The sequence below is a fragment of the Periplaneta americana genome, chromosome 13 (assembly GCF_040183065.1).
Source record: "Periplaneta americana isolate PAMFEO1 chromosome 13, P.americana_PAMFEO1_priV1, whole genome shotgun sequence".
Classification (NCBI taxonomy): Eukaryota; Metazoa; Arthropoda; class Insecta; order Blattodea; family Blattidae; genus Periplaneta; species Periplaneta americana.
In genome coordinates, this window is record NC_091129.1 from 107,835,262 (window position 1) to 107,847,682 (window position 12,421).

Sequence of the window (12,421 nt, forward strand, 5' to 3'; positions counted from 1 at the left end):
CTCTGTATATCACCTAATGGAATAAGATTATGTGAAATGAAAGTACAAGACGTACTGTTTAAAGTCATGCCTGGTATGAGTGGCCAATGACTCCTCGTTTTGGATATATTGGCTATTGTTTGTGACATACTTCCATTAGGTGCTTAATAGGGAAGCATTAGACTGTGTAACAGCGTAGCTCATATGGTTGGATGCTGAGTTGTTATCCAGACCACCTAAGTTCGAATTTGAACTGGTCCTACATTTTTTCTTTTAATAATGATTAATATTGTGATCACAGTTATCTATTTACATATACCATATTTTTCAATGTATTGAACGCTTGATCATGTTTTAAACAAATCACTAATTAACTAGCATTGTACTGTAAAGGATAAACAATGAAATATTGCTCATGTAGGCAGGTAAGATGTGTCACTGGTGTCTGTTCTGTTCCTGTAGCAGCTATTTCACTTCATTTTGTACCCGATTCATTATAAATGTCATAAAAACACACAAAACATACATATTTCCTGCACCATGCACAGCAAATGAAAGAAGGTTGTCCACAGTCACACACATTTTTCCGCACTTCTGCTGCGAAACAGATATCATTCACATTCACAAACACTTCTCGTTCGTTTATTAATTTTGATGCATACCACGCATATTTCAACATGGCTTTGAATATAGGAGCTGACAACTGAAAGTGAATTATAATAATAATAATAATAATAATAATAATAATAATAATAATAATAATAATAATAATAATAATAATAATAATAATATCAAGCTTTAAAAATGAGAAGGCATAAGGATTCGAACTCAGGTTGTCTGGATGACAACTCAGCATCCAACCAAATGAGCTTCGCCAGTCTATCCAGTCTAACGCTTTCCCATTAGGCACCTAACGGAAGTATGTCACAAACAATAGCCAATCTTTTCAAAACGAGGGGTCATTGGCCACCCATACCAGGTATGACTTTAAACAGTACGTCTTGTACTTTCATGTCACAAAATCTTATTTAATTCGGTGATATACAGAGCGTGTCCTCTCCTTGTAAGTGTATTCTGTACATTATTACTCATGTTTAGTTGGAATTAAAGTTCACTCTTTGCTACTACTACGATAATACTGCAAATTAATCGTAATACTTTCTTCCTATACCTACTTTGTATAAGAATCCTGAAAGTGTCGTTATTTCATTCAAAAGGTGTGTGCTATTTACCCTGTATTGAAGACAAAATGAACAGAATGTATTTTATCCCAGAAGCCAAAATCGTGGATTCATAAACTTCCTAGAGTGTTTAGTCGTTAAGCGCGATCTATCACCAATATCGTTGCTCAATAAGAAAGTAAGCTCAAGTCTGAAATATAAAATTCTGGCAAAACGTTGACATTTTTGTGCTCTTCCCGCCCGTCATTCTGAAGAATGAGGCGTGTGCAAATGAAAGGATATGTTTTAATATAAGCGTCGATCGCGTATAAGGGAACCAGGGATTTTGGCAACATCATTCGTGGGGAAGGGAGAAAAATGAAGAATTCACATTCATGCCACCAAGTTATGACTGTGAATGGGGAATTTGAGGAAAGGATTTGAAAGCATTTTACGAAAAACGAGAGACGAGGGATAAAGAAGGGAGCGTTCACGAGAGAGAGACACACAAATAAGCTATGAATTGCACATGCCTGGAGTCTGTAGAAATACATTTACATCTGACATAAATACGACTTCTAATGCCCATAAACAAAACAACCTGTCTGGCTTGAATTCCATACCCCGTACTGATTTCAATCTAGTTCGCTGTCTCCAGGGCGAGCAAAACCATAATGCCAACTTCTGTAGAATGCAACACTCTCTACTTGCTTCTCTCAACGTAAAAACAAGCTTCAGCCAAAGATGATATTAATCATACCAGTGTACAGTGATCGACAATGCAAAGCGTGCTGTAGATTATAGTTTACAGTTCATAAGACCAATTAAATGATACAAAATTATAATAGACTTAGTCAAAACTAAACATTATTTACATCCACATTAATTAAAGTTACATTCAAAATAGCTTATTTCTGTAATGTGTAAAAGTTTCTGCTTAAGAGCAATCTTTTAATTTACTTTTGAAAATTATAACATTATTGCTATTTCTAATGTTAATAGGTAGACTACCTTACAAGTGACAAAAATTGTTCATTATTTGTCACGAACGCGTAGCGTGATTGTTTACATACAAATTAATCAAATTTACATTCAAAATAGCCTATTTCTGTAATGTGTAAAAGTTTTTGCTGAAGAGCATATATTTTAATTTACTTTTGAAAATTATAATAGTATTACTATTTCTAATGTTAATAGATATACTACCTTACAAGTGACAAAAATTGTCCATTATTTGTCACGAACGCGTAGCGTGTCATAATTTCTCACGAACACACAATGGACTTTTAGTCATGTGTAATATACGTTTTATCTTAGCCCAGTAATTATTTTCCTTCTTATACTTATATACTATTAGTTAGCCATAATGAATTCCTTAAGGGACTCGAGGGCTGAGTTTTGAAATTTTTACAATTTTAATTCGAATTCTTTCATTTTTTTTTTGTTTGCAAATATTCAGTTCAATCGGACCGCTAATTTCGAAGTTAATTTTATTTTAATTATGCAAATTAGTGATCTCATCAAAATGTTCCATATGTATTACATCTAAATACAGCAGATCCATTTTTTTCATATACGGGGAATATCTTTTAACTGTCTCGGAGAGTTGCCGCTTCCCGCTCCCAGACGACTTTATGACTAACACGCTGATGACGCAGTTCCCGGTTGGCGGCCTCAGTGCTAGACTGGCTCCCGTACGGGGTGGATGCATACTCCAATGGCCTTTAGTTTCTGAGCTGTGTTTAATTATTTGTGTGAAATTAATGATTAGTATGTGAAGTGTTTAGTTCTAATGCCATTTTCATTACGTGAGCGTGTGTATATTTATAATGCTTGCATAAAATACAGAAAATCCTGTGCGAAAACGCGACGCAAGTTCCGACATAAATTTCCGAACAGACTCGTACCTTGTGTAAAAAAAAACTACCTAAAAATTCAAAGAAACGGGTTCAATAAATTATCGTGAAAGACTACATAAGAGCTGAAATGGAGTCAATCAGTCTGCTGAACTTGTGAAAGTTAATAATAATTTTATAAGAAAGTGTCAGCAATGTGCAGCAGTCAACGGGGGACATATGAATTAGGTAAGCAAAATAACTACATTGCCTGCCAGGCGAACAGCATGCATAGCGGGAGACAGTTGCTCTGCGGCCGCGACAGGGAAATTCTAACTCTCCGGAACAGTTAAAAGATATTCACTGTATATCCTTACTCACGGGCAATATTTTAATTCATTATATCTAAGCTAGCTTAGACACAACATTTTTTTTTAAACAAGAAATTTGTTTATGAATATTTTTATTAACATAAATTTTTAGCTCTTTATTTTCAAGATACGTAACATTTCTTAACGTTATATCTGGGGTGATAAATGCATGGATACGTGCTAATATTTTCATTGAATTTGGTGAAAACGGCATGCGCATTTTGAACAAATGTAGTTTCGAGAAAAGGGCAAATTAAATTTGTGAAAATAAATACAATATAGACATACGGAGCAGGCCGATATAAAATTACTCCTGGACCTCAAAGAAGACGTAGTTGCAAGAAACCTCTATCAACTTCTTTAGTATCCAAGGAATATTTTCGTACAAAAAACTGATAATTTATTCACTTTTTTTTTTTTTTTCAAAAACTCTCTCTTAATCCCCCTTAAAGCCCTAGCATGATTTAAAAATTCCTTCGTTGCTAAGTTACCGATTGAATGTAATAGTTATTTATATATTAAATGTATTATGTTGACTATTCAACTTATAATATGATGAATTTGCCTTAAAATCAACCAATCACAGTTGTATTTCTTGATAAGACGCTTTGTAAGAAATGCCAACAAAATGTAACTTTGAAAACTGCGTTTTCAATAAATGTAACTTCAAGCAATAAATAAATGTCTGTAGAAGCCTTTCGTGTTTTTATTCTGTTAATGTAACATTTCAGCTTATTTTACTTTTGAGGGTATTATTGTTTCGTATTTCCGCTCAAGGAATATGCTTAAGTCGTGCTTTGGATAAAAGATAAGCATATGGATGTTGTAAATGAAGCTATTCTGATGGCGTACTTCGAGAATATGGCATGTTTATAGGCCCGTGGACATGTTATAAATCCTAATGGCCACGCGGACGTAATGTACTTCCTTATATATCCTGTATCCAAGGAGTAAAACTACTAGGCCTATAATGTATAAGACATAAATGAAATGTTTGTTTCTAATCAACAAATTACTTCTCAGAGTGAAATAATGTAATTAAACTACCATTATTTCACATGTGAAGTAATGAGCTACTTCTGACAGTTGCTAACAGTTTGATAAACTACACTACTGTCTGTCACTGGAATAAGATAAAAGGAGTTTCTAATGCAACTGTTACTCCCACAAAAAGATGACTATGAAAAGTCTTGGCTAATCAACCTTTAGGAGCAATGAGTTACGGCAGTGATGTCAAAGCCAGCGCATTTTTTCTGACCTTGACGTCGTGCGCGGGCAGCAAGCGCTAATTATGGAAAGAGGAAGGGTTGTGTATATGAATAAGCAACCTGTTGGATTAAGGAAACAGTGGTGCACAAACTTCAAACGGAACGTGAAATTTTATGTCGTTATTTTATATGGCTTCTTTCTGTTTAATATTATCTATATTGTCTGTAAAACAAAAGTACTAACACTGATTTCTTAATATTGCACTTGTGTTTTAAATCTTAATAACATAATAGAGAGTTAAGAAGGAATATTCACTTAAATTCCATAGTAGTATAATATTATACTGTATTAAGTGGATGAAACACATCATTCATAAAGAAAGTGATATTCCAAAGAAAGAGCTTGAGTATGACATGATAAGTTGGAATTTATATTGATGGTATCTTTAGTCTTACAAATGTAATCAATAAACTAATTAAAACAATATTACAGTACAAAGCAAAGTTACCTAGGTACTGTATCTGTTTTAAGTGTAACTAATATTACATAACAAAACCCTTATCGCATTATGCTTTTAAGGTGATATTTGTGAGCAACTTCCTATCATCAGAATATTAAATTATTTTTCGAAATCTGCTGAAGCTATAGCGCTGATATTTTTACAACACATGGGCACGTGTCTTTTGCTTATGATGTAACAGTAGTTTCTTTGTTAATTCATTTCCTTACAAACAATTTCCATGCGAATATTTTCAAAATTTTCAATACACTATCTTCAGTAATACGTATATACGGTATATTAGATTTACGAAAACATTCTGTAAGGCTACTAAATAAATAGATCTATACCTGAAAATTTCACTTTTCTATACGAAAAGTTGAGAAAATATTTCCTTTGAATAAAAAAATCAAAGTTGTGAAAAATGAGCATTAAAATTAAAACTTACATTCTTATAATGCACTTATACTTCTCAGGCAAATCTAAAAATTAACATGGATACAGTTTTAATAAGTTCTCTTCCCTTTATCTATTGAATCAATGCTGGCCATCCCTGAATATAGCTCGACCAAGCGGCATATACTAGGCTACCTCTTTCGTCTGACTCTTTCCTTTCCGCTGTAAAGCGCTCAGGCTCTCCTGGGCTCTAAAGCGCGCGCTTGCTCCTGTGGGCATCAATTGACATGCCTGGGTTACGGTTATGTCGAGTCTCATGAGAATGCGAATGCTTTGCCGACGGCAACATACACTGCCGCATCAACCTGACTCGTGGACAACCATTACTATGCCTTGCATATAACCACTGCAAATTAAACAAACAGATACAATAGATGTATAAAATGAACATTCTTGCGCTTATAGTATTAAACTAGAGATTTTTTTTTAGTTTCAGAGCACGGACTGCTTCCTACATGTATTACAGGTTACATGCTTCGGGTTAATAGGGCGAAGAAGGCAATAGCGTTAGATATTGGTGTAACGACTGCAAGCAATAACTCACCTCGCTTAGATTCCCCTTGTATGGGGAATTAACGTGTGCGTGAAGATCCGAGGAGCCTACGAAGATTAAAAGTCCTGCGTCAAGGCAATAAAGAACGAGTAATATATATCACTCCAAGTGTCAGGGAATGTGCAGTTCAGCCGTGCGAACAGCAAGGGGTATGAGCTTTAGGAACGCGAAGCAGCGCTGTGGTCTGTAGATCTGCACAACTAACGAAGGATTTTGTTTTCGACAATGAATAATTATTAATTCTAATACGATTAGACTTGCACCGGCGAAACTTCAGCCATGGATAATTAAATAGCAAGCAAAACATAATACGAGTGTAGCGGAATACAATCAGCAGAGACGATTGTGGTTATTCACACGTTACAAACTTTTGCACAACCTGGGTAGAAATAAGCTTGTTAATATGATTCCTTTGTTCTCCTCTTCGACTTAGTACAAAAGTGAACAATCGCCATCATTAATACAGAAAGTGGAATATGATATTGTAATACGGAACTAAAGGATCCTGATTAAAATCACAGAAGTTATCAGAATCATATTTTTAAATATAAACACAGGCTTCAGGGACACTGTCACATTTTAAACTTAATGTTTCGCCCTGCAACATCACACAATGTATATCTTGTATTTTGTAACGGTAAGAGTGTGTGTATTTGTGTCATTTTATTATAACCTGACAGAATGGTACATTTAGCTTTATCAGGTTTCCGATATAAGCGACTCATATCAATCGATACTGCGTGCATGAGCGATATAACCAGGAAACATAAACTTCAAAGTGCGCAGAAACCAGTCATACTGGAGTGGGGATTATAAGTACTGTCATCCTCTGAGGAGTTTAGTGCTGAAAGGAATGCGGTTCCGACTAGCCTAGCGCGGTACTTGAGTGGGAGGGAACAGTGACAGCGGCAGTCTGGAAGGAAGTACAATCATACTGAAAACATTCGTCAAATTTACGAGAGCAGTATGCCTATTAGTTTTCTAACGTATTTTTGGCGAGATACAGATACAACCATTCGTACTTACGTGTTCAGAGAAGGAAAGTAGGCCTATTGTAGAAAATTTTATTTATTTATTTATTTATTTATTTATTTATTTAATTTATTTATTCTGGTGAAGTTAAAGCTATCATATCACCAGAAATACAAATACAATAAAATAATTAAAAAGAAAATTCATAATAAAACTACAATAATATAAATGAGAAGAAGAATCATACTATAAAATTTAGTGATTTGTAGAATTGAATTAAATTTGTAAAGTAATCAATTTAAATATACTTTACTGCTGACTCACTTGAGAAGTAAAACTACTTGATTTCTATTTTAAGATATCACCAACTAATGATTTTCGCATGACATTATAGGAATCTGTTTTTCACGATACCAATCACACATATTCTAAAATTCCAATAGAATAAAACCAAAAATTTTCCACAGCACGTTTCCTTAAAAATGACTTGTAACGGTGAAATATTTAATATGAATAATTCATATAATATTAACATAGCTGACATCAGGGAGATATGAGCAAAAATTACATTATATTTAATATATTAATAACAAAACCATATAGGCCTAGGTAAACAATATGTATATGAAATATTCACACACTACTACAAACTGAAGACTGCATATTTTTGGACGATTAATACTTACCACTCCGCTCGGCTCGGCTTGGCTGTAGCAACAAAAGAATCTACCTGCAACCCCCCCGCACCGATGGCAAGAATACCTCAGGTCCATGCGCTAAACTCGTCGTAGGAAGACAGTAATTTGTCTTGAGTCTCTTGAAGAGTACAGATCTGCTCTTGTGAAGCACGGTTTACTCCCGATCAGCGATGGGGAACTATGGGTAAGAAGTCCATTTCAACCCCTTCCAAGATTTAGCACCGTTTCTTTATGAAGTACCGGCGCGGAAAATCATCAATATTGCAGTGGCGTGTACTTAGCATTGAATATGACGGATGTTAAGTTAAGTAAACATTCCATTTTCTATATTCAAAGGAGAGAGAATAATTTTCTTCCCATTCATCGTAGAAATTAAACTTTTGTTTCGACGCCATATTCTTTATTTACTCGATAAATAAACGCAAGGTTCGTAGAGAGTAACAGGTCAACGCCAGTGATCACAGCAGAGAGGGTTCAAGACCACGTGCTCGGCACTAGCATTGGACTGGTTTGAAGAAGAAAAAGAGGGGAAGATACTCAGTGAGTACATGCTTCGCATCCCTGCTCTAGATAGTGTAATATAGATAGCACTATTCTGTTCCTACTAGGTTAGCGTATTTCAGGTCAATCTTAAAGAGTAAAATCGCCTACCTTACTATTGAATCGGAATGTGAATTATGTTTAAACTGGATTAATTTATCTTGCTATCAAATACATTCTCATTTCTTTTAGTTATATTGAATGTTTAATTCACTGCTGGGTTAAAGCTGGCGAAACTCTAACTTGTTCAGTCTACTTCCTGTATTTATATCTCCAGAATAACCCATGACACCTTTAAATTTGTTTACTTAACTCAGAAGTGGCCTGTATAGAGCTAAATGCACTTATCGATCAATAAATTATTTTAAAAAATTATCAATGACTTATCATGCGAAATGTGAGAATGCAGAGAAGGACGCGGAGCCGACTGGAATCTCTACTTCAAGCTCTAGGTGTGAGACTCCGACCTAATTAATGTTTGTGACATCAAACAAACTGAAGTAGCGATCCAATAAGATGAAGGGAATGTTACTTACTCGAAAGGAAGAGATCTTGCAAAGCCTGGGTCGCCTGGCAGAGCAGAGACCACGTTTCCGAGTCGGTGAGACCAGCAGCCCGTAGTTCCAGGACGTCGTCCAGCGTCACCGTCACCGCGGCCGCCCGACCCGCCATCCTGCAGAACCAAACACTACAGTAAAAAATCATGTCTTCGAAAGTGCTGTAACATGTCTCTAATAAAATCCTCTCCAAATATTATGTTTGCCAGTAATGTTACAGAATTTAATTTCGTGTTCCATCATCAGTTAAAGAAGTTCGCACTATTTTGATAAAACCTATAGGGTACAAACCAGTGTTTCCTAACTTTTTTAATATCACAAACCGCTTGAAGCTCGTAGTTCATTTTCGCGGATCCCCAAAACGTTTTGTACAGGGACATCATTTTATTTTTACTTCAATTTTTATTGTACCTGAGTTTTTTTAATGTACTTCACTCCCACCCCTTCTACTAATGAAGTTCAACCGTCCTCCACACAGATCCAAGACCGCATATACAGTCACAATAGCCTTACAGTCATAGTAAACAGTACGTTCCAAAAATATGTTCGCGTTTTCTAGTGACGAAAGAGCTTTCAATATTGAATCACTTTCGCACAGGTACTATCGTCTATTTGCCTACGTCGTATCCCGGTTTCCCCCACCAGCTTTTATTCGCCAGCTAGTAGTTGGGCTGTCTTAGCTCTTTTCTGAGAACATTAATTTCTGTTAGGAATTTGACGTCTACGTAATATTATACAACTGTTTAAAATAACTTAAATGAAAGGGCCTAGTTAAGTAATTAACTGTCACGTGATTTTCTTCCTTTCTACGACCCTATGACATAACCACTTGGACGGACAGTAGATAGTATGTCTGAGTAATTTTATCTTTTCGGATCGGGCAAAAGTGAAGATTGAATTTACAGTACGTAAGGTACTCTTTTATAGAGTAGGTACAGAATTATTTCAACATGAGTTACTAGTACGAAGAACGAAACTGGTAAATGGGATTAGGTACAATAGTGTATAGTGCGATAATATGCGCATTAGAACTGAAGCCTGTATCGAAATGAACGGTACCATTTTTAAAAAATGTGTTTAAATATCCATATTATGATTATTTTTCATAATAACTTCATTCTCTATATTCTACGCTAATGTGCTGTAGACAGTGTAATATACACTGCATAATGAATACGTCCACATGGACAGCTCAATTCGTGAGTAAAAACACTCATTCTTAATAGTGTACTGTATTTTGATTAAACAAAAATCTAATGAAAATGGTCAACCTCAAAAGCGCAATATTTCCTAGTTTACGTAAATGGATGAACTACTTTTCTTCCCTCCTATAGCTAATAAAGTGATTTGTTTGTATATTACGCCAGTATCATCGAACTCCAGTCGTGGAAGGGGGTAGCAAACGGCGTTGATCCACAGGTATAGGCAAGTTAATATTAAAAATGTTAGTTAAAATAAAATGATGTCTCTGTATAATCTAGGCCGATAATCATGATCTACTCATTAAACGTTTAAATAATGCAGTGAATTAAACATCCTTATATCAGACAATACATCTCAATTGACGATATGTGTCAGAGGAAGAACAATTGTTAGTATACATCCGAAGTCTAACTAGTGTAGTATGTTATTAGTGAGCGATGTATGCATGAAGGAAGAAAGGAACTAGCCACCCTACTCCATTATCTCCTGGCTTAGTTGTCTCATAAGTGGTGCCTGTGAGGTTCAGACCTGTCTTCGAACAAATGACTAAACAACAACAACCGTCGACATTTACCTGGGATCGTCGTTTTTGATCTACATGCATACACTCCAGAACGTTCCAATAACCTAGATGTGCTATTCTTGGTTATTTTAGGTTGTTTACAATTAAAATTATTATTTCATAATTATATGTTCATTTTTATTTTCATATTTGTTACTTGGGGTCTATCACCAAATGCTGGGTAACTTTCGGACTCATTTCACCGGTATTATCACGTTCATCCACTTCAGATGCTAAATAACCTAAGATGTTGATAAAGTGTCGTAAAATAACCTACTAAAATAAACATAAATACTTAAGAGTTGTGGATGTCCCCACCTATAGAACACGTCTTTATTTTGCAGTTAGATTTATTTTTCATTTAAACTTTTACTTATTTTTGGCATTTACTGACAAAAATAAACCCATTATTGTATTACTCCAACTGAAATGTACGCAATGCCAGAGACACAGTTTCATTAATCATGGATAATTTTGTAAGGTTCGAAGAGGGATATAATCTTGAACAAGCGTTACACGATATTATCAACAGTGGTCACGATAAAAGTAGACTCACAGGCTATGGGTAAAAGATTATAGTTTCAAGTGTAATTATTTGTATTTGTAAAATAAGTTTCTTGTACTTTTTACTACAGTAGATGATGAGACTAAATTAATTGTCTAAACATAATAATCAACGCTTCTTCAGTAACAGCTTACGTTTTGTATTTTATTTTAAGGAAATTGAAAGTGTTGTCTTGAAAATTAAGAAATAAAAACAGATATAGAATAGTCTGTCATTAAACTTAATTACATGAATTAATTGTTTAAACATAAAGAGTAATTCTAGGTGCAATTAAAAATTTCGAATTTGCTTATATGTATATAAAAATGCATAAAGCTATAAAATGTCTTAATTATTTACAACAAATATGCTTGAAGTGAAAAAAAGACACCAAATAAGTAGCACGAAATTCTAGAGCTGCTAAATTGCGAGGGTTAATAAAGTGACAGAGATATTGAAATTGAGTGTTAACTTTTGAATACAATCTGAAATACATAGATATAAAGTTATTTTATGTTATATCATGTCTTTGCTGTAAAAATGAAACAATTATAAGTATATCTTTCGTTTTTTGGATTCAAAACTGGTATAGGCTCTGAGAAAAAAATATAGCTTTAACATTCCTTCAATAGATACATACCACAGTATACCATATACAGTCGCGAAGCTCAATATGTAGTAAAAATGCAAACAGGGGTAGTTGCCCACCACTAGGATCGCTACTATCGCCTCATCATCGCAGATCTCTCTCCTAGCAGCCGACAAAATATGTTACACTTTCGTTGTCGTGTTCTTTTGGAAAAATTAACACCTTCCTTCCATTATTGAAATATTAAATGCATAAAGTTAATTTATTATTTTAATGAAGTATATTAAATTCCACCATAAACTCGAAGATACCTGCAAGAAATAAGTTAATATAATTTTTGTTTGTGCAAAACGAACTGAAATTTACTATAATAGCTTCACTCATTCAAGATTATAGCGATAATTAACTATGAATTGAAACCAATAAATATTAATTTGCAATTCTCTTTAAAACAATAACAATGGAAATATGAATTAATGGAGTAACTTACGTGTACCGGTACTTCTAGTGTAGACTTACGTAGTAAACAAAATGGGATGAGGTTAAGCAATAATAATCACACCAGAATTGGAAATAAAACGTGATCAATACATTTTATTGTAACAAACTTTTTCTAGTCTCTAGTTAAAGCAACAAAATTAACAGCTATAATTAAAAACATATCCTTTGAAGAAAAAAGTAGGCTTAAGCGATA

General features: G+C 34.4%; 1 protein-coding gene across 2 annotated transcripts in view; it reads right to left on the reverse strand.

The window, feature by feature from the left end:
* The window catches only part of LOC138712207 (tyrosine-protein phosphatase non-receptor type 13-like), a 1,532,948-nt gene that overhangs the window by 1,097,795 nt on the left and 422,732 nt on the right, over positions 1–12,421 (reverse strand). For both annotated transcript variants that reach the window (XM_069843724.1, XM_069843725.1), the window contains one exon: positions 8,809–8,945. In XM_069843724.1, the coding sequence (XP_069699825.1) occupies positions 8,809–8,944 (136 nt within the window). In that variant the 5' untranslated portion in view covers position 8,945. The remainder of the gene's footprint in view (positions 1–8,808; positions 8,946–12,421) is intronic.